At 37.5% G+C, this 23,428-nt stretch overlaps 1 protein-coding gene across 2 annotated transcripts in view; it reads right to left on the bottom strand.

Annotated features, from left to right (window-relative positions):
• Window positions 1-255: 255 nt before the first annotated feature.
• LOC145994232 (tRNA (carboxymethyluridine(34)-5-O)-methyltransferase alkbh8) overlaps window positions 256-23,428 on the bottom strand; it is a 35,741-nt gene continuing 12,568 nt past the window's right edge. For both annotated transcript variants that reach the window (XM_083130330.1, XM_083130329.1), the window contains exons 3-9: window positions 18,790-18,924; window positions 16,208-16,405; window positions 13,809-13,968; window positions 10,177-10,417; window positions 7,548-7,703; window positions 1,423-1,572; window positions 256-949 (exon numbers count right to left, since the gene is read on the bottom strand). In XM_083130330.1, the coding sequence (XP_082986456.1) occupies window positions 356-949; window positions 1,423-1,572; window positions 7,548-7,703; window positions 10,177-10,417; window positions 13,809-13,968; window positions 16,208-16,405; window positions 18,790-18,924 (1,634 nt within the window). In that variant the 3' untranslated portion in view covers window positions 256-355. The remainder of the gene's footprint in view (window positions 950-1,422; window positions 1,573-7,547; window positions 7,704-10,176; window positions 10,418-13,808; window positions 13,969-16,207; window positions 16,406-18,789; window positions 18,925-23,428) is intronic.

The raw sequence follows: 23,428 nt of genomic DNA, 5'->3' as shown, positions 1-23,428 counted from the left end.
GTGCTAACCAATCTGCTATAGAGGTCGGCACCCTGTATTTTCAAATCTTAGATGGTAAGACAGTGGAACCTTGATTTTACGTTTTTCAGGGGACCAAGTTCAATGAACTTAAAATGCGGGAAAATGTAAAATCGAGGAAAATTTTATAACATTTTGCTATGTTTGGATCCATCAAGGTGGAATGTATAATGTGCGAGATTATAAAATCGGGGTTCCACTGTATGTTTTTTTGAGTAGAAAATTATAAATGAATCATTAAAAAATAATATTTTATTCAATCGAACTTCAGCAAAAGGCACCTGCACAATTTTCAAAGCATCATAAAAGAAGGTTCATTCCTTATCAAATTGCACTATCATAATTTCTCTAGTAGAATGCACCAATTACCTTGATCATAATAACTTCTTAAAATTTTCACAGTTTTCATGTCATTGCACAAGGAATCCAGTTCACCTTCTTCAAACACATGGTAGAATCTATAAAATACTGGTGTCTCCTTGTTTTCTTGTTTCTCGTAATCAAGTACCTTTTTACCTGCATCTGGTTTCAATTTCCATGGAACAAACAAATCTTGATGCAGGAAATTTGTCCTGTTCACGTGCACTGGGAGTGAAACTGAATTTTCAAACCCCGTTTCTGCATTCATATTAATTTTTAAAACATCTGCAGTTCCTTCAGCTTTTGCTGTTGTACACGGTACTGGTGAAGTTAGTGCGTTGGTACTACCAACCAATTTTGGTGCAGAAAATTGGTCACGTTCAGGTTTCCTGACACTGCACACGTGTGACTCGGTTTCACTTGGAACTTGCTGTTTCCGTTTAGCTGCTTGTTTCAAGTAACTGGATTTCTTCTTATTCCTTTCTTGTTCTTTCGCCCACACATACAGAAGTGCCTTGCCTCCGCTTTTCAAAATTCTCACTATTTCTTGTAGTGCTTTCATTCTTCTTTCCTACATGATAAAGATAAACGAATAAGTAATGTTCAATTAATCAACAGTAAACCACAAATATCCATTTTCCTTGTAAAAATTAGGGACTGATATGAAATTTTTGCCAACACCTATAAAGTACCGATATAAAATTTATTGATATTCTGCCGATCCGATATAAAATTCTAAATGTTTCCTTGACCTCTAATAAATACATGTTACCAGGTGAATCAAGCTTTTGCAATGCGAAAGACATTTACGTTTAAGAAAGTAAGGAAATGTCATAACATATACATATAAATGTATTGGACAGGTTAATTTATCTGCAATCCTACTGATTAACTGACATGTCTATATCGGCCATTACTGACAAGAGTACCCTAGGAAAAAAAAAATATAAACAATGCTGAAAAAACAAATTGGAGATTCCAAATACTACAGGGTTATTTTTCTTTACAACAATACTTATGTTTTAACAATACTCTTCTCTGTACCTTTGTTGCAAGGTGGTGAATGACAGCAATGCTTAGACAACCATCAGCTATTCCAGACCTCAGTGGCAGTGACAAACAATTGCAAGAGAACACCTCAAATCCCAGTTCTTTGCACACTTTCATAAGATTCAGGCTGTGATCACAACCTATCTGCAATGAAACAAAACCGATATGCTTGAAACAATCCTGTGGATTATTAATATTAATACACTGTTAATAAGTGCTACCCTGATCATTGTACACGGAGATACTACCAAAAGGTCCCAGGTAGTTTCATGTAAATATATGCAAAATGAATCATTACAATTGAGTAGCTTTGGAGTAAAGCTTTATAACCCTCACTCTGATCAAATTTGATATAACATTGGGTTCAGTTGCTGCACAGTCTCTTGTTGCTCACACGTTAGTGAACAAAGTCCATCCAGTAGCCGTTAATTGGTAAAAATACTGGGTCTTGGCAATACATAACCCACAATGCAATGGATGGACTTTCACTTGCATTTTTTATCAGTGCCACACTTTTGTGGATTATCAAGTTTTACTTCCAAACCACTCAATTAATGTTGTTTTTCAATGTACAGAAAAATGGAAACCGCATGGGAGCTGAAGAATAAACCTGTCATTATAATAAATCAATATAACAGTAAAACACCATCATCGGTGAAAAAAAATTATATTACTTATTGATTGATTTGCTTTATTTTACTTCGCTTCTTGTGCCACTTTTGACTAATTTGCGAAGATGGGGATGAGTGATGAATGGACACTCACAAACATGCATGCCCAGGCCAGGATTCGAACCCAGGACCCCTGGTGTCGTAGCACGATGTGCTCACCACTCTGCCCAGGGGGCAACCATTTACTTATTGAACCCAATTAACTCTTTCGCTGCGGTCGTCGCTTTTATGCACAGCACGCCAGGTGCCTTGCTCCGCGGAAGTCGCATTATTGCGAGTTCATACTTCCACTCGCTGCGGGTGTCGCATTTCCGAAGTACGTCGCTTTTAGTAGCCTTCTGACATCTGTTGATAGTACTTTGAACTATTTCAACTTGTAGTTTTGTTTTTATCCGTATGATGTCACTAATTACGCCTCCGTTTAGAATTCTTTGACATACAAGCATTGAGTGCTCTGACATGTCAGTTTCAAATGCATGTTTGAATGTAAACAACATGGCTTCGTCAAGTCGTCAACACTTGTCTGATAATGATATTACTCAACTGTTATTTGCTGACTCAGAATCAGAAGGTGAATTAAGTTGTGACGATAATAGCGACAGTTTTTATGAGACTTCAAGTGGTGACAGTGATTGTGTAGTGTCTGATGAAGAATTTGTACCGCCGTCCGTATCATCATGGAGCAGAATGCAAAACAGCATTGATCTAGGTGCGGGAATTTCAAAATTTTTCAAAATATCATACCACCAGGGACTACAGAATAGTTTGCCAGTGCAAGGAATGACTTTTGTAAGTTCTCTATAACATATTTTGCAATGTAATTTTGTAAAATTATTCTTTCTAAAAAAATTCAAAATTTTTCCAAATATCATACCACCAGGGACTACAGAATGGTTTTCCAGTGCAAGGAATGACTTTTGTAAGTTCTCTATAACATATTTTGCAATGTAATTGTGTAAAATTATTGTTTCTAAAAAAGTTTGTAAAATTATTGTTTCTAAAAAAATGTTTTTTTTTCTTTCAAAATTTCAAAATTTTTCAAAATATCATACCACCAGGGACTACAGAATGGTTTTCCAGTGCAAGGAATGACTTTTGTAAGTTCTCTCTCATATATAATGCAATGTAATTGTGAAAACTATTTTTTTTTATAAAAAAATATATTTTCAAATTTAATTACACAGCCAAGGGATATTGTGTGCCAGAGAATTCCGCAGCGAAAGAGTTAAGCAAGAGCTAATACTGGTGTCAGTACTTCACGAATTGAAAGGAGAAACCAGTAAAATAAATCAGACAAGATAGCTGCCTGCATTTGATATAAAACATATGCTGTACTAGATCCCACGCGTTTGTATTCATAGTTTTATCTTCTAACTCCATATGTATGGTATGAGAGAAAGCCAAATGAAAACTTTAATTTGTTTCATGGATTTAATCTAGGAGATATCTGCATGTGGGGTTGTCCAAATTTGCAGCATTTTTGCTCATACCATTTGCTGATCCACATATATTTTCAAGTTTGAGTTAGTGCCTGTATACCTCATAAGAATAATCTTTGGGATGCTCGCTCAGTCACTCATGAACCACTGCAAAGGTATTTCCATACATGTTCCTGCGAACTGAGGCCATTGTCGAACTTCCTCCTCCCATTTGTAAACTTGCTGGTATGGTAAGCATGCATAGAGGGTATCGACTTCTAATTTGATGGAGAGACTTCCAGAGATCAACAAACCACCTCTCTTACTGGTGCAAGTGTATGGAGGAAGCATCATCTTCAAAGTGAAAAAAACTCACTTGATCAGTGTTGCAGGTTTAGGTCCTTTTGTAAATACAGTCAAACCCCGATTTTATGTTTTTCAGGGGCTCGTAAATAAAAAAAAACATAAAAAGCAGGAAAGCATATGGGAGGGGTGAAACTCAAGTGTCAGTAAGAAATTACTACATAATCGACTTTTTAGGGGTATATTTTGTCAAAAATTGTTTAACAACAGGATAGAAGTATGATTATGAATTTCTAAGGAAAAGCAAGAACTGCTGTGAAAATCAATGATGGATTAATGGGACCCACTTTTGTACGTAGGGACGGTGGATGACTACTTCTAACTGCCACCTATTAGGTTCAGTTTATGCATCTGATTGTGCGAGATCTCAGTTTACTCTGTAAACTGGTAATTAGTTGCTAGTTTTTGAAGTCCCGGGTAATTGGAGGGGGGTGATCATTTATAGTTAGACGATAAGCATCTTTATATACGGTAAGTGTCCTGGATTCGGTTCACAGTGGAGACATGTAGAATGATTCAGATCCCACTTTAGCTCCATGTGTGTCCAGTCCCAATCAGCCCAACAACATGAAGTGAACAAAACAAGCTTTGTCAAACTTTCGCATTGTGTCCGCTGCTGTGTTTTCCTAATCGTCAAAGCAAAACAAGTTTCTGGGACAAGATTGAAAACACTGCCATTTTTCTTCCCTTCAGACTGAATGAGTCATAACTCTGGAGCCAGGAGACGAAACATTGGCGCCAGTTGCCTGCTGCTTGCGAACACTCCAACCGTTTTTTAATGGCAGGAGGGGAAGGGGGAGACGAACAGATGGTGGAGCGGCATGCCATCTTATCAGAAGTGTGCTCATTCTCGCCCGGCCAAGTTGTAGAAAGAAAAGAAGGAAAGTGGGGGTGGGGGGACGAAGGATCACTGCTTGACACTCTCTCATGTTGGCATGTCAATGCTTCAGACATCGGAGCAAGATTTCCAATGCAGGGCATTAAAGAATGAGAAACCGGCTGGTCTTTTTTTTCTTTTTACTTGCAATACGCTATGTTCGTTGAATGCACGTATTCAGGTTGAAGAGCAACTGCATAATTTTAGACGTCAGAGGAAAAGAGACGGGAGATCGCTTTTCGCCTTTATGTTAATTGGTTAAGATGTCTCGTGTAAGGAGCTCACTTCCACACGAGCAAGAAAATCGGGGCAGCAATACTTAGCACTTTTCAGTAATTACAAGACTAGTGATGATACCATAGGAAGCATGAGAAAGCAACCCCCCCCCCCCCCTTCATATGAGAAAAAGGCGAAGATAAAGTTCCCCATGCACTTTGCACCATGCCGTGATGCATATACAGGATGTCTCAAAAGTAATAGCGCAAACTGACACAGGTGAAAGTACACGATAATAGATGGAAAAAAGTCTCAGTAAACATTGATCTGCAAACGAGCTATTTTCGGGACAATTACGAATGTGTAATTAAGCCGCCACTGACTTCATTGTTTGTAAACGTCAACCTAGTTGGTCAATTATACAGTAAGAAAAGTCATTGGAGATCTCATTGCTTTTATTGAACATTCTACCCTGTGTACTGATTGTATCCATCCTCTTCGATTACAACGCCATCTCTCGGAAATGTTTTGTTTTGTAAACAAAGAGCAAACCTCGGAACGTGCAAGGAGTAAAGCACTCAGTGTTTACAAAATGCAATCAGTGACGGCTATTAACCACACATTTGCACATATTATTAGCATTTTACCAACTAGGACGACGTTAACAAACAATGAAGTCAGTGGCAGCTTGTAATCACACATACGCGATTATCTCGAAAACGGCTAGTTTGCAGACCCATGTATACCAAGACTTTTTTTCTTCTATTATTGTGTACTTTCACCTGTGTCAGTTTGCGCTATTACTTATGAGACACCCTGTATAGGGGATGCGGGAGATTTGTGCTCAGCACCATGCTCTGGCTGTCTTTACCCCACATACTCTTCAATCTCTGCCAATTTGGAGGTGACGTGATCAGCACCATGGTTGGACAGTCTTTACCCCCCAAGGTTGCCCCCAGGTACAAATTTATTTTAGGCTGGGTGAGCTCAAGAGCCGCTTTATGTGGTAGCTTAGATCACCCACATTTTAATGGCATTTAGATGTGCACTAAATTTGGCCGCTCTCAGAAAATATTGCCACACCCCTCATTTATTCACTCATTTTTCCTGGCCCCGTCACTTTACAAGACACGAGTCACATAATCTGCATAAAATAATCCATTCTCTGCCTCACACAGAAAAATACGTGTGTCCGAACTTCGCTCCCCCCCCCCCTTTCTTCCAAACAATTGATTTGACAAGAATATTTTTCCATCAGAGTAAAATATCGCTCATCTACCCATAGAAAAAAATAATCAAGTAGCTTCAGCTTCATTCTGATGATCAAATGACATTAGCATTCGTGAAAAAACTTCAGATTAAAAATAATTTACAGTGAAATATAGACTAGATCCATTCGTATTTCCTTAGGAATCTAAACGGCTTCCCATTAAAGAAGTGCAGTTCTTATTGAGTACAGTACAGTACTTCCTCTCCCCCTTGACAACCCAGGTGTATAGGATGCAGAGTGTGAATGCAAGGCTCATTACATCGGCAGGTCCATCAGATCTGTCAATGAAAGAATCCAACAGCACCTAGCAGATGCGAAAAAAGCCCAACCCACTACTGGTCTTGCTAAACATATCAAATACAATAGCCATAAAATTCAAAAGGTTCGAGTCAAACACACTGCCCACACGCTCATAGACACCAAAATCAAGGAAACGCACGCCATAATGCACTTCCCGCACGAACTAAACATACATAGCGGGCAAGCGCACCACACTTGGATTCCCCTACTACAGCAGTTATCGCCCGGAAATAGCAGACGACACACCAAGACGCACAGCGCGCCTAACGGCAGCCAGAGAACTACGAACAAAAGACGCATGCCAAGCAACAGTGCAACAAGTTCCAACGAGGATGGTGGCAGTGGCCACTGAAATTAATCGAAAAAGAAGAAAAAACAGCTTAGCGGATAAAAGTGAGTACTAGTTTCTCCATATTTATATACTACCGCGTCTCTCTTTTCCCAATTATGAATCCAATTCCTTCTTTAGTATTCTTCTAGTTTATTGCTGCTACTTGCAATTAATTTATCTTTATCAGGTGAAGAACAATGTTGACTTTCTATTACATGTTCAGCAAAACCTGAACATTTTTCTTTTTTCATGATGTATCTAAATTTACTGTCAACAATTAGAAATTGATTAATTTTTCAAGTACAGTCGGAACTTGAATTTACGTTCTTAGGGTCCTGTGGCTGAAGAATTTAGAAAATATAAAACCTGGGAAATAATTCTAATAAATTACAAGGAAAAATATCAAATGATGCATCCTTTTTCTGCCACTTTTGGGTAAACGTGGTGATGAGGATGAGGGATGTTTAAATGAAATTGATGAATACACACACAAAAAACACCCATGCCCAGGTTGGGACAAACTCGGAAACTCCGGTGGTGAGATCAAAAGTCAACCATTTAACATGTTTGGCCACAGAGCCTGCAGGCAATTGTTAAAATCCAGCAATAGTAAATACATAAAAGCATGATGAGTCGATTTTTCTAGAACAGAAATGGTTACAATGGTACCTACCTCAAATATGTTTTTATTGAAGCCAAAATACTTTCCATTTCCACAGCCAACATCCACTAGCAAAGATCCTGAAGGAAGTGAGTGGACGAATTCCATAACATTTGGCCACGGCTTATGTCTGGTGTCACTAAAATGTGAAGCTATTTCTTCATAAACCTAAATAAAAATAAAATATCATTAAATATTATTTTACAGGATGGAATGGAAGCAACACACACAAAAAATTCTAGAAAGGCCCTGTCCAAATTATTAGCCATGGTTATCTAGTCCAAAGGGTGCAGGACTACCACACAGAAAATGATTTTTTTGATACCCAGGGTGGGTGATATAGTCAGAATTTTACCAGCTTTGTCCCAGTATGTAGTGACTGGGGTTCCCAAGGCCTCAAATAAATAGGTACGTACTTGGGGTAATAAAGGTGGCCAGACTGTGGTGTTGATCACATCACTTCCAAAAAGTGGACGAGATCGAGAATGTGTGGAGCCCTACTTACATCCGATAGAAACTACTTTCTTCCCTTTCTCTGGTCAGAGAGATTATACCTGACTGTTGAAAAGAATATGATTCATTGCAAAAACCTTAAAATGATTGCAATCTACGTTAACCAGTAATATAAATAATATCAAATATGAGGGCTGGTGCATAAGTTATGGCAACTATATATTTTTTCGAAGTTAAACAATGGTACCACAATATGATCATATGTCCCAGAAATAATGGCACCCTTATTATGAGGACATGTCATTACATTGCAGTGTGATGAACTTTTACGCCAGCCTGCATTTTTGAAAAAAAAAAATTGGACATCCATTTTTTCCACATCACGTCAGGACTTTTCTCAATTTCACAATCAAAATTTTCATATTCGCCATTGCATTACATGCATTACCTAACGCAACAAACTCATCAAAAGAATTTATGCAAGAGAAATTTAGGTTGTTTCCAAATTAATCAGATTCTGAAAGTACTTTCAGTGCTAATCACGGAAATGACATCCATTTTTCCCTATCATTTCAGAATCAAAATTATCATATTTGCCATTCCATTACGCCTATTACAGAACACATCAAAATTAATTTAAGCAAGCAAAATGTAGGTTGTTTTCAAACCAATAGGTGATTCTGGAAGTATTTTGAATGCTAATCATGTACATGATATCCACTTTCCCCATCATGTCAGGATTTTTCACAATCAAAATTATCATATTCGTCATTCCAGTATGCCTATTACGGAAAGCAATAAAATAAATTTAATCAAAGGAAATTTCGGATGTTTACAAACCAATAGGGTATTCTGGAAGTATTTTTAATGCTGATGATGGATATGACATAAATTTCTTACCATCACGTCAGGATTTTTCTCCAAGCCATAAAATTCAATCAACCCACTACATTATAACATTCAGTTTTGGACATTTTGTGAAGGATATTTTCATGAGGGATTTCGAAAATGGAACTTATGTAATCAAAGTTTACAATTTTCATGTCAATGTGTCTTGTGAAAATAGAAGGTGGATTAAATGCTTACTACTTTGTGCATTTATAGTTCAAACTTGGAGGATTTGCATTCTAGAAAACCAATATTTTATCATCCTTTAAACAGAGCCATCTATTGAGGAAATCATGGAACTACACATTTTATTGTGAAATAAAGGCACTTAATATATTGAAATTTTCTGGAAAAAAAATAGACTTGATGGGTAAAAATGGATTTTATTTTTGGAATCAGCATACTGAAATTATTTAGGGACAACAGTCATCTGTGAGTCATCCAAACCCATTCAGGCCTGTGTTATCATACAGAGGACTGTGGTAATTCTTTGTTGAGCCGCCATTCCACAGCATGAACAGTGTTCATGTATCAAAACAGCCATACTTCAGGACAGAAATGCCAGAGGATGCCACAGTGAGCTGGTGGAAACTGAGGGAATAGTAGTATGTGCCTCTTTCACTTGTATATTTCGGATTTTCGTGCAGCTCTCGCATTCTCACAAAAAAAAAAAATAGTTGCCCCAACCCTCGTATATTTCTCCAAGAATGTTTCATTTATGATATATTTCATATATTATATATTCTATTTCCTATATTATTTATGTGAACAAGAACAAACACATTCAAGTTCTAAGTTAATGTACTACGTATAAAAGTCTACATACATATGACTGGATACACTATTACAAGTGACCACATCAGTGGCCAAGCAATTTGATCTGTTGACTTACAATCTCGTTACTAATAGACCACGATCTTTAGGATTGGACCTACACATACATTTTCTCCCAAGATGCTTACTTCCCTAGATATCATGCAAGAAAAGTTGGGGATGGGGTGGGTAAGTAACAAGAAATAATGAATTTCGATATAACTCTGCTTCTAGTTGTTAAATCAATTTTTATGAGGGCTAAAAATGATCAAGAAAATCCTTCCTGAGCAATTCAAGAAATCATAAGTTATTAACTTAACCTTTGTGCACAACCCTTCAGCAATTAAAATGTAATCATCATATGAGCATTAGACAAAAAAAAAACACACACACACAAAAAGAAGCACATTTTCTAGCATAGTGTGAAAAATGGTACAGCAATAAACGTTTTATGGTTGTTTTGTTCCTATGAAAGGATATACCTTACTCTATGAACATGTAGTGTTTCCAGCTTGGCTGCAAGTTTTTCATCACACTGCAAAGGCTCATGCTGCAACTTGTACTGATATGTATCACAATTTTGTACAAACTTGCAGTCACAAGGTGTTCTTCTAACACGGCGAAATGTGAATGAAGTTCTTTGTTGCCTCTTCTGAACAGTCAAGCCGCCTCCTGCAGCAGGAATTACATCCATGGTTCTAGGCACAATCCCATGTGTCCAGTCATATCTGCAAATACAAGTCAAGCGCTTATAGACTCCGGAGGTTCATCAAACTTTCATAAGACAATAAAAATAAAAACAAAGCTTGTGGCTTAGAGCTTGGTCTGCATTTTTGGAGTTATGTTTCCTTAGTTCTCACATGACAAAGGAGTCTTACGATAAAAAATATTATTCAATTGACAAATATACAAGGTGGGATAAAAGTCGCTTTCCACAAAAATGTATTGCTCATTTCTTTGCTCAAAATCTTATATTACTCACTTCTTTACAAAGTTTGTTCAAAATCCTGTTTTGTGATACACAATTCACATCGTTTAGGTACTGATTGACAGATTTTGGAACAAAAATGACAATCTTTATTGATCTTCTCAAACGCTAGTTGGATCAATTGTTGCACGTAATGCAGATCCGTTGGTTTTTGAGAATAAACAACATCTTTCACGATACTCCAAAGTGAAAAATCAATGGTGTTATGTCACATGATGTGCATGGCCAATCTGTCGTGTCTTTCCATTCTTGGAATTGCTGATTTAATTTGAGATTCATTGACAAATACGAGCAGTCGTCACACACAACCCAACACACAATAATCAGTGACAATCCAACATCGGAAAACAAATGAAACATGAACAACATGGTGCCAAATCCCACCACTTATACACGGGGTACTTGTTTGATCAAGTTATGACATCTGTGTGTTTATTCATGAACAAGCATTAAAACTGGGAACTAATTTGTGGGGAAAGCGACTTTTATCCCACCCTGTATGTAAAGAACATTGGTATAAACATATTAAACTTTTTAGGAACCTTTAACAGCTTTTCTCAGCTATTGACTAAATTACATTAGGAAGATTATAACATCCCTGTACTGTGAGTGTGGTGCAGATGAAAGCACATCCAATCATAACAGCTCGACTGGTTCTGAAAAGATTTAAACGAAACAGGATACAATGGGCCATCCATACACCTTGTCAACACCTTTGAAAAACCCAACTAAGTAAAACAAACACACTAAGTTACAACTATATTAGGAGTAAAAATATTGTATTATGAAAATAAGAAGTGGTAACAAAACGTGTAAACAAAAATTGAAAAATGTAACATGTGGATAGTTCAGTGGTTAAAAATAAACAAAAAATAGAGGAAAATAGTGCAGTGGGATGCATAAGTATTACCAAGCAAATTTCCCATCACCATGTTTATTTTCTTTATTTTATGCAATGAAAGTTTCAAGAATTGAAACAAACACCAACAATCTGCTGACAACCTCTGCACTAGCATTAAATTGTGGATGGCCAATTCCAGATAAAATTTTATCCAAATTTCAAATATCTGGATATCTGATATGTGGATTATTTAGATATCAGAATTCCTTGGATTATCCAAATTTTCCAGATATCCAATATTCGAATTAACCGGATATTCAGATTATCCGAAATGATCAGATATCCGAATGTGTGCATTATCCAGACAGTTTTATCATTTATGGGCTATCCACATATTCTTTTAATTAGTTATTTTTGTATTTCACTGTATGTATTTTTCACAAACTCTTCATCAAATCTGTTCTATCCAGATATCCAAAAGAGATATTGCGATCCGCGCGAGAAACGAAAGGCGAGAGACGTCGTCGTCTACTCAGCTGGTCCAGGGATCCGTGCCTCCAGGTTACGTTGCCGCTAACAGGATAGGTGAACCTAACCTACTCACCACCTTTGGGCTTGAATGAATTTACAACCTGGCTATGTAACCTGGACATACTTATCCCCGTGCAGCTCTACGCTGTCCTCCCGTGACCATATACATGGAGGATGACCCCAGTTGACCAGCATCCATTCCGAGGAATGATTGCTGGTTTATCATAGGAACTTTCAGCCTATTTAATCCGGAGCGAGAAGCACGCTTCCCGGACTTATCCACCCAAATATGAATTAATAAACCAAGATGTTGGAAAGACACATTTAATAATCTTGGATTTCTCACATTTAATTATATACAAGCACTAAACAAACTTATAAGGGTGTTTTTACATATATAACCAACAAATAGGTAACAAGAGCATGGTACTTACATAGTCTGCTTCCACTTCATCACACATGGGCCTTTGTGCACTTCACTTACCACTCCAACTATGAATGGGGGGGGGGGTTTCCTCAGAATTTACACTAAAATATGACCGGGTCTTAAGGCAGATGGTTATTTACTTGCAAATGCACTGTTCTAGGGAGATCTTTGACAAAGGATGTGCTGACTAAATGTGGATGCATTTGGATGCCAATCCCCTTGGTTTTCTGAAGGCTCTTTGTCCTCACCATGTGGTTTGGAATTGTTCCGATTTTTCATGGATTCTGGTTCCATGCACTATAGGCCACTTTAACCCTGCAATTTGTCCATTTTGTACACTATTGGACTAGTTCTGTCCACTTAGTAGGTATTCCACACTATTGGACACAATGGCCGCTCCATTGTTCCTCTCTCCAATGGCCTACTCTGGCCCAAATTGCTGGAGCGATGTGTACTGCTTCAGATCTCAACAACAAGTGAAGTTCAAGATGGCGTCCTCTCCTGGTAAATACTATCTGTTCTATTGTCTGGAAGCTACACCCAGGAAGCCATCTGATTGGTCCACAGCAGCTTGGGTTACTTGTCTTCATCAAGTACCTTAAGAACTCCACTAGATGGCAGTCTAGTCGGGGCTAGTTCCACTGGCTCTCACCAGATGGCACTGGTGCTGTGAGACCGATTGTCTTTTGTCAAAAACATCGATTTTTTGATGTTTTTGGGGTTTATTTGTGCTAATAATTGTGACTTTGGGTTATTTTCAGGGAAGGCAAGTTAATTTGTGCTTGCACAAATGTTATCCCGAAAATCTATCTATTAATAAAAAAAATTGCATGAAAAGCGACATGTGCTCATTGGATTATGCCTACACACAAAAGGTTTTCATTTTGATAACCAATGAATTTTGGTCAGGGACTTATTCTTTACTTAATATTTTGATGTTTTATCATACTTTTACTACTTAGGCCTAATTCCTGCTAATTTTAATACATCTGGGAATGTCTACTCCTGTTAATTTTATATGGAGTGAATTAGCCTTGTACTTTGGTTGGAGTGGAGTGGTGCCTGTATGTATTGGGGATGTATACCCAACCTTTGGTTGGTTATAATATCACAGAATTTGAAATCCAGATATAAGTTATCTGGAGTTTGTGGCCATCCGTAGTAAAAATCTGTTCCTTAAAAAAACATTTAAGATGCAAAGAAAAATTAACAAAAATAGCAATGGATTTTTTTGCCGAACAATACTTGTGCATCCCACTGTACAGACTTGCAGAAAAGGCACTGAAATTGTTAGGTTTGTCTTACTGAAGAAAAACTCGCATTGAAACCTACCTTGATTCACCCGACATTACCAAAAGAGATCTCTTTGGCAGTATAACTGGAATATTACGACCATCAGCATGTTTGAAGTCCATAATAACAGACGAACCTAGAGAAAGTGACACAATTGGGTCCTCGAAAGCACTATGGGTATCTACATGTGGTGGAATACCTGTAACAAAGAAAAATGTGTAAAGTATTCAAGGATGTTATACCTGTACCAGCTACATGCATTGAAATTTGAATAAATCTACGTATGTTTGGTGAAGAATATTGGAGTCTTGTTGCAGCTACTCAGTCTGCTACGAATTATGGTGAACATGGATTGTTTTGTAGCCAAAATCTGACATCAATTTGTGATAAGTGTTACAAACTTTTTCATGTATAATCAGTGGTGTGCCCAGGATTTTCGAGGGAGGTGTGAATGTGCACATTTTTTAAATAGTCAGTCCTCAATTTGCCATATTTTCCTGCCTTTGATGTCCTTTTTTTAAAAAAATACTGGACCAAAAGGAGGGGGGGTTATAACCCCCACCAATCTCCCCCCTGCACACACCACTGTGTATCATATACCAGGTGGCCACAATCAGGGGCGCTGACTTGTCAAAATTATTGGGGGGGGGCCTCTGATCACTGAAATAAATTAATGAATGACTCCCTCCCTCCCTTTTTTAAGTTTTGGCCTCAGTGTTCGGAATCTCGTAAAAGCCCATGAATTCCTCAAAAATATTAAAATTTTCATTTACAGTTCGAATGCAAAATGTCAATTGTTCACAGATGGATGTGACACAAGTTTCGTCAACCATAATAGCAAAATATTCCCGACTTTTAATATCTGCTAACACGGACCGCAAAACAGATCTCCCTAATATATCAATGATTTTGTTCAGAATGTCATGTGAGAGCCATTTGTAGCCCGAACGTCTCTCCTAGTTCATGCACATCTTATTTTGAAACTGTTTTTAGTAAAAAACTTTAACAATACTCATAATTATATTCTTAGTATATAGTAATAAGTCATGTGTTTGTGTGTCTCTGGTCATAGCCCTCCAAAGTTGATGGTCTAGAACATTTCAAATGTATATTTAAAGTTAAGTTCATGTGGCACAATTCAGAGTAAACTTTACAAGAGAAGCAAAATAATACATTAGATTCTCTTAAGCAAAATTGTTTGGGGGCTCTGCCCCACATCGATAACATTGGGGGGCTCGAGCCTCCCCAAGCCCCATGGAGTTGGCGCCTATGGCCACAATGAAACTTGCCCTACTCAAAGCTCTCTGGAACCTGTTCGAAGCAACAAATTGTGTTGAAACCGATATAGATGCTGTGGAGACCATGGGGAAGCTAATGCAGACCAAAAAAGTTCAAATTTTCACCACCAGGTGACAATGTGGCGCTGAAGTAACAACCACCAGTAATTTGAGTTTATGTCTGTACAGCAGTGTTCAATATGCATGCTGTCAACGTGAATGACCCTTTAGAAGCGTAACACAGTGTGATGAATGGTCGCACAAAGAGTTTCTCGAGATGTTCTCCACTGAGCACCAGATTTCAGCGTCACATTTCCACACCTGATGGTGAACATTGAATTCCTTTTTGTCAGCATTCTCTTCCCTGTGGCCTCCATAAGCCCTATACCAAGTTTCAGCGCAATTTGTTGCTGAATAGGGCAACTACTATAAGTGTGGCCACCTGGCATTTATGACTAAAGTGAAGATTCATTAAGGTGAATCAATGTTTGGCATGTAATATCAGATCGTAGAACATTTGGTATTTACAGAATACATCCATAAGGGAGAAAAATATTAGGGCTGATACCTATACATACTATCAGCATTTGGCAATTCCAGTGGTATTGGTATCAGAAAGTACTGTTTGGAATTCCATCACCAATACAGACAATTTTTTCTGGAGTTTTGAAGTTTTGTGTAGACTGGTTGCCATGTGGCACTTTCAGTCTGAATGTCCTGGAAATTATGGAAAATAAATAATTTTCATAATTTTTGAAACAACATTCTGGATAGAAATGAACTAGGTGACTAAATGAGTTTCTCATGTGAAATTATGAATCCTTTACAGCAGTTCTACAGTTCCACTGGAATACTTGCATATTAAAGTTGAGAAATATTCTTAACTAATTGGAACTGTTGCAATTTTCAAGTATCGTCACTGCTCTCAGATCAGCCCTAGAAAATACAGTGTAGTTGGCTATGGTACCAGATTTGCTTTGATCAATTTCATCACAGGTGCATAAAAATATTCATTCAATGCAGTTATAGAATATATAGTAGTTTAAAATACAATGGATAATGCCCAGTTAACACTGCATGCAAATAATAAATAACTATTGTCACTAACAGATAGCCCACTTCCACTATAACTTGCTTAATCAAGAACAAATTCTAGATTACCTTGTCCAGGTTCATACTGATTAACAGTTAACTGATCAGGTAAACTTCTGAAGTAATCACATGACATCATTCTTTCCAGTATTGGTGAACATTTTGATGGAATGCCCTCAGACAAAGGTGAATTCTTATCAATGTTGTTGTTATCATATCGGAATTCATAGCTGTAATGTTTCACTTTTCTATGTTTAAGCGACTGACCTGAAAGTAAATTACATGTTTACTAAAAATAATAAATGCATCACTATGCTTGTATGTTCAGTTAATTTCCATTGGCTAATTGTAACAATGAGAATGAATGACTATTAAAATAAATTGAGGAAGGAACACTCATCTTATTTTCTGAGCCTTGAAAACAATGCTAAATCTGATATCAGTCCATTTCTCTTAAGTTAGAACCAGATAACATTGTTCTTATTTTGCCATCTTTATTGCATTTTTCTTCATTTTTGAGGTTTACCTTTCTTCTCCACTGTTCTTTCATGAATTTTAATTGCATAAATAATAATAATAATCCTGTGCGTAACAGCCCATGAAAGGCCTTGGCTTACCTACCGGATGCCGGTCTCCCTCCCACGCTTTCCTTCGTCACCTCTAAGCGTGGAGATCTTCAACCAGGATTGGAATAGTCGGGGGGTCAGCCCGACGTATCCCCGGCCATTGTAGTACGTCTACAGGACCGAATTACGCTTACTCATTCGAAGCTCCCCAATTTCCTCACGATGGTGCCACCGGCCCTATACACAGGATGAAAATTCCCAGAGATTAAACCCATGCCGTCCCGCAGCCGCCGCCCAAAACAAGGTGCCTTAGACAGCACGGCCACGGAGGAGGACTTGTAATTGCATTTGCTAGCATAATTTATGTATTTCAATTTCCTGACATGGTCTTCTAAGCAAGTTTCCTATTAATAGAAAATATGGTCAATGGGAATGCATCATATTTCAACTGAAATGTTTGGCAATGGATTAAATAATTAATTGTGGTATATTTATTTTCCCTCCACCACTTAAAATACTTTGTGCGACGTGAAGACTACTTTGAGGTTCCCTTGCTGGCCACTTGCTTGGGTTTTAGTCACAATGTAAAAAAATTATAATCTGATGTATGAGAAACACAACTGTATTTTTACATGTTGACCCACTACTGTATTGTGCAAGGCCCACTCTGAAAGAACGTGAATTACTTATACAGAAAAAACTTGAAGTAAAAATAAATAAAGAAAACCACATTAGCACTTAATTGCCTTTTTCGCTTTGCTTTTGTAGTTTAAAACACCAAACGAGTTTTGTCGAATTATTCAACTACTCTCTTGTAATTTATGAAAAATCAAGTTTTCATTTCAAGAGCGAAAATTATTTTTAGGTCATTTTTTACCATTTAATAATTTTAAGGATAATTTTCCTAGATTATTTGCCATTTTAATATGATTTTTATTGATATTAACGATCATTTTGCCCTACTTTTTAAAAAAGCAAACATCCAAATATGCAGTTCTTGTGCATGGAAAAGTACATTTTATTAAGGAGGCCAATGAACCATTTAGAATTTTATATCGGATCGGTAGAATATCGGTTAAAGGTATCGGCAAAAATTTCATATTGGTCCATCCCTATTATAAAGTAAATGCCTCAATATGTACTTTCTTTAGGAAAACCAAAACTTATTTCAGTCAGCTGATTACATATACAGTGTGTTTCGCTTAGAGGGATTGAGAAATAATTGATTTGTAAATAATGGTTCATTAACACAGGTTTTTCTTGCATACCTCAATATAGAAACTCTCAGAGTTTATGAAAATTGTGAATGCAACTTGAAGCGGCGTTATACCATTAAAACACCTGGCGTAACTTTCCAAAGTCCAGGAGTGTGTTGATTTCGTGTTGGGTTAAAGAATGAAGTCTCTCATAGTTCATGAACACAACTATATATTATAATAACGGATATTATATACACAAAGACACAGGTTATACGACGACCAAGTACCACCACTTGTGGTCGCGTCACGCTCGCTCACACACACACATACGAAGACAAAGACACTCGAGTTCAGTCAGTCCTATTGCGTCATGCATATGACAGACCTCCCTGCCATCTAGCGAGCAACTCTAACATCATTTTTAAATTTTAATTATATTACAGTACTGAACACAACTCGATGTGTGGACCTTGAGATGCCCTGCAGACATCTAAATATCCACATTCTTACCGTCACGTGACATGTCTTGTTGCTCTACTGACTAGTGCCAGGCTTGTTCCCGCATTACACATTGGAGCACATGCGCAAGTATGTGCATTCACTCGGTGCATAAACTTGGAGAGTTTCTGTATCTTGTAAAATCATAACAATATCTTCCTCTGTTTTTAAATGGTGAGCATTTATTTCCCGACCCTTCTGACCAGAGCACAATTAATCAATTACACATCTCCTTCAATGAGCATTGGAATTTTATGGTGGATCGGTAGACTAACAATTATCAGTAAATTTTATATCGGTATCACCAGAAATTTCAAATCGATTCATCCCTATTGACCAGTACAAAAAATGCAGAAACTTTGAATTTTCCTTACCAAATGTTACATACCTAGGTGAGGATCTGACCCATTCCAATCTACACAAGTAAGAAGCTCTTCTTCCTCTTCTTCTGTTACAAAATCTTCATGAAGAGTCAAACCAGGAGGAAGACTATGGTAACTCCATACAGTTTCATCTTCTGGTACTAGCAAAAAAAATTAAAATAAATAGTTTTATTTTTTAAAAAAGTGTATTTAAAAAACAGTGATTCCCCAATCAAACATCATGGGCAAAAAGAATCGAGCTCAGTGTTAAAACAATTTTCAGTTACTCAGTGAATAGGTCAAAAGAGGAGCCATTCCTCAGTAGAGAGCTAGTACTTTCGATCTTCTTTCTAACAAGTGTTATCCTAATGATATGATAAGCTCCATTTTATTATTATTATTATGTGATACTATTTCAACACGATAGTATTGTGTACATTTTTATTTTATAGAAATAATTTTTACTAAAGCTTGTATTTAGATTTACATTAAATTATATACATCCCAACACAAACATTTATCTACTTTAGTTTTCAGTACATTGGCCCAACATACAAAACGCCCTATTGGCCCTATGTTGGCACCATGGCCATAATCAGTGTTACCAACACTATGTTATATTTGGCCAATCACTTTTAGTACGGTTGGTCTAAAGCAGTGGTTTCCAACTTCAAAAGGTCCGAGGGCCAAAATTATATCCAGCAGTTGATAGGCGGGCCGCATTTTTTTGGGGGGGGGGGGGGGGTTAAAATTTCAAAAATTGTAAGTACTGAACTGAAAATGTAGTACTTTCGCATGACCTAAATTTCTAAAATGAGGCAATAAAACAATGGAATTACAAATCAAAATTGTATAATTACAATTTATTTCACACACCATACAAATAAGAATCCTTCATAGTAAGTGTTCAATGTGAAAATTGAGCCCGATCTGCTTCTTTTATTAAAGTTGTATTTGAATTTCTGCATTTGAAAGCCTCAGAAGGTGAAGCAGTGAAGAATCTACCAGTCTGCTTCTGTAGCGGTTCTTGACTAACTTCATTGAATAAAACACTTTCACACGTGTATGTGCTGCCGAACATCTATGTCATTCTTTGCCCAAAACTACGAAGGTTTGGAAAGCGTTCCTTTGAAAGGTATTTGAAAAACTCTGGCCCCTTTTCTTGCCTAATTTGAAGGAACACATCGCCTTGCAAATCACGCAATTCAAGTTGGAGAGAAGCTATTTTAATTTTTAATCTTACGTCTTTTGGAGACATTGCTCATTTCGATATTTGCACAAACTTTAACAATCATTCACAGTACAATCCGAGTTGGAACACTGGAAATCTCTTCGTACTTCGTGCGTAGTAAAACAGATCTCTATAGCGCCGCTCTGCAGTTTGTTTCTGAACACAAAGAGTGAAGCCTTCGCGGAAGCAGGCGAGTTCATTCCACATAGCGAAGGGATGGAATGCATGGTGTGAAGAGAAAGTTACGTCACTTTAGATTCTTCTGATTATCATTATTGACTGCAAAATCAATTCTACCTGTGATATTGTCTTTCTTCACAGAGCATCCGTTCCTTCAGTAAAAAAAGAACGTGTTTTAATAAAAATAAATAAAATTAATGTATTTTGCAAACTGGCTTCGCGGGCCGCAGAAAAAGGCAACGGGGGCCGCATGCGGCCCGCGGGCCGCCAGTTGGAAACCCCTGGTCTAAAGTTTGACCAATCACTTTTTGTAACATTTTGACACAAATGCAGTGCTTGAAATGGAGCAAAGACAATTTTCATAAAGGATCCCCAGCTAGGATAATTTCCATAAGCATTTCCTCATCTTCAAACTTGATTAAGCATCCCCCACATAGGAATTTTCACTTTGAGCACTACATAAAATGAGAATGTGAATTTGAATGTGAATGTGAATTTGTGCAAGCTTTGAATGCGGTATTTTATAATATACACTAGCGGCAGAAAGTTTAGACTCACCTGTAAAAATTTGTAATTCATTGAAAGTAAATTTAAAATGTGACAACAGGCGACACTACTGTGCTGGAATTTCACTATTGATATACGTATATAGAATGTTTTTAAAGCTGTTTTGATATGTCTTGGAAATTGTAATCTATTTATCGAATGATGTTTATGTAATATCAGTGTGCAGTCCTCTTCTATAAACTTTCCCCTCTGTTATCTGTATGCTCTTAACAAGTTCTCACTGTCTTTTAATACATTCTCGCTATGTTAATCTTCAACGTTGCAATGATATTACTGCCTACTGATGAGTTATTGTGGGGTCAGTGGTACTTATACCAGAAGGGATTGTGTGTAATTTTAACCTACAGTACCTGCTGTTTCTATTTGAACCTTGTGAAGTATTAGTGCCCAATTGGACGTAAAGGAACAAGTTCGCATTTACCAGCAACTATGGGGAAAAAGGCTAATATAAGCCAAGAAATGTGCATATAAGGAAATTGGATGGTCAAACCGACAAATAGCAAAACAATTAAACATTTCCGAATGCAGTGTCCATAGAGCAGTTATACGAAGAGAGGAAACTGGCAGTCATGAGGATCGGCCACGCTGTGGGCATCGAAGGAAGACGTCTATCGTCGAGGACAACCACATTGTCATCCTCAGTAAGCGTGACAGAAGGTGTTCGGCAGTGGACATATGTTCAGAAATAAATAAAAGAAGAGAGCAACCAGTGTCTGTCACAACAGTGAAAAGTCGTCTGCATGCAGCTGGATTATTTGGTCCAGTAGCAGTTCGTAAACCATTGTTGAAAGCCGAACACAAGCGTAAAAGGATAGACTGGGCCATCGAACAATGAAAACAAGTACTTTGGATGGATGAATCAAAATATGAAAAATTTGGTTCTAACCGCCGCCCTGGAGAAAGAGTTTTGGAAGTGTGTATTATTAAAACAGTGAAGAATGGAGGAGAAAGTGTCATGGCATGGGGATGTTTTGGTAACAATATGGTTGGTGATTTAGTGAAGAGCGCAAGGAACACTGGAACAGAAACAGTATCATTGTATTCTTTCACGCAATGCTGTACCATCCAGGACAAGATTAATTGGTCGAGGATTTGATTTACAACAGGATAATGATCCTAAACACACATCAAAATTGTGTAACCAATATGTTGCAGGAAAGGAAGCCGAAGGAACATTGCAGTCAATCATTTAGCCTTCCCAATCACCTGATTTGTCACCAATTGAGCTATTGTGGGAGCAACTTGACAGGAAGGCAAAAGCAAGGACCCCAAGCTCTGTGGATGAGCTGTGGCAGTGTCTACTGGAAGCCTGGGAAGGTATGAAAACAGAGACATTAGAAAAACTTGCAGCAAGAATGCCATGCATATGTAAAGCTGTCATCAAATCAAGGGGAGGACACATTGACGAACAGGTACTGTGATGAAATTGCATTTTTTTTTGTGTGTGTGAAAAATTGGTGTCTTCTATACAGTGTTATAATACCCAGGGCTCAAAAAATCCCGGTCGCTATGGCGACTAAAAATTTCAGCCTGGTGACTGTGACCTTATGCTGCCATATGTACAAAATTTTGATCATTCTAAGTTTAAATTGCAGTACAGCATAAGTTAGCAAATGATTTTTTTTAAAAAAATCAAATTTGTAAACATTCCAGAGTGTCAGTAATCATTTCTTACTCTTTGTCCCCAACATGCCATTTCCTGTTTTCTCAAATGATTTAGCGATGTTTTGAATACCATGATACTCAGCTTCTTATACAGAGTGTTTCAAAAGTTGCACACCCCAAAATTTGAAAATGTATATCATGAAAACCGTAAGAGATATTTACACCGGGTTTTTTGCATTATAAAGTCTCATCCATTGAGATATTTTTCAATGCTTAAAATTATCAGCTTTCTCCATACAGAAAATTTAGATAAATTAATAACTGGCAAAAGGCAGCATTAATTTTTTTCCAGAAATGAACTTTTGAATGAGAAAAATACGTAAGAAATTATCGAAGGATCATAATTAGATGTCTGATCCCATGTCAATCTGTAATTTGCGACCAAAATTGGTCATGTGCAACATTTGCTGGGTTTTTTATTGGCGATTTTATGGGTTGAGTGAAAAAGTGCCATTTTTGGGACATATCTGGCAATGCTAGCAGGTCGAAATATTGTCAAGAGACGCACGCCACATGTACCTAAGTATTGACTATACATTTACGTGAAAAATCATAAACCAAGATTTTGTGCCGAAATTGGACTCTTGAGAGAATCCTAGTCTGCCTCTGGTTACACCAAATTCTCTTCGCTCACATTCGAAGCTACTACGCCTCTTCTTTAAATTGATTCAGCATGGCGTATTCTTTGGAGCAACATGTGTGCATTGCTGAAGAGTATTTTACTACTCATTCTTACACTCATGTGCAAGAGGTTGTCCAAGAAAAATCCCCTGCTTCTCCTGTACCTCACAAAGCAACTGTTTTAAAACCAGCCAAACACCAACATATGATCCCACAAATTGTTTAAGAGTTGGTATTATTATTGAAGATTAGGCACACACAGAAGATATACTATGTAGAAATTTTCAGTGAAAAATGCAGGCTCGACCAGGACTCGAACCTGGGTTTCTGGCATACCGTACGATTTCTCTAACCACTAAGCTACTGAGCCGGCCTGGCCTGATTTCTCGCTGTCGCTGTTT

The sequence above is a fragment of the Lepisma saccharinum genome, chromosome 10, assembly GCF_977018435.1.
Source record: "Lepisma saccharinum chromosome 10, izLepSacc3.1, whole genome shotgun sequence".
NCBI classification, from domain to species: Eukaryota; Metazoa; Arthropoda; class Insecta; order Zygentoma; family Lepismatidae; genus Lepisma; species Lepisma saccharinum.
The sequence above is the reverse complement of the archived record's forward strand: the minus strand, read 5'-3'. Positions and strand labels throughout refer to the sequence as shown.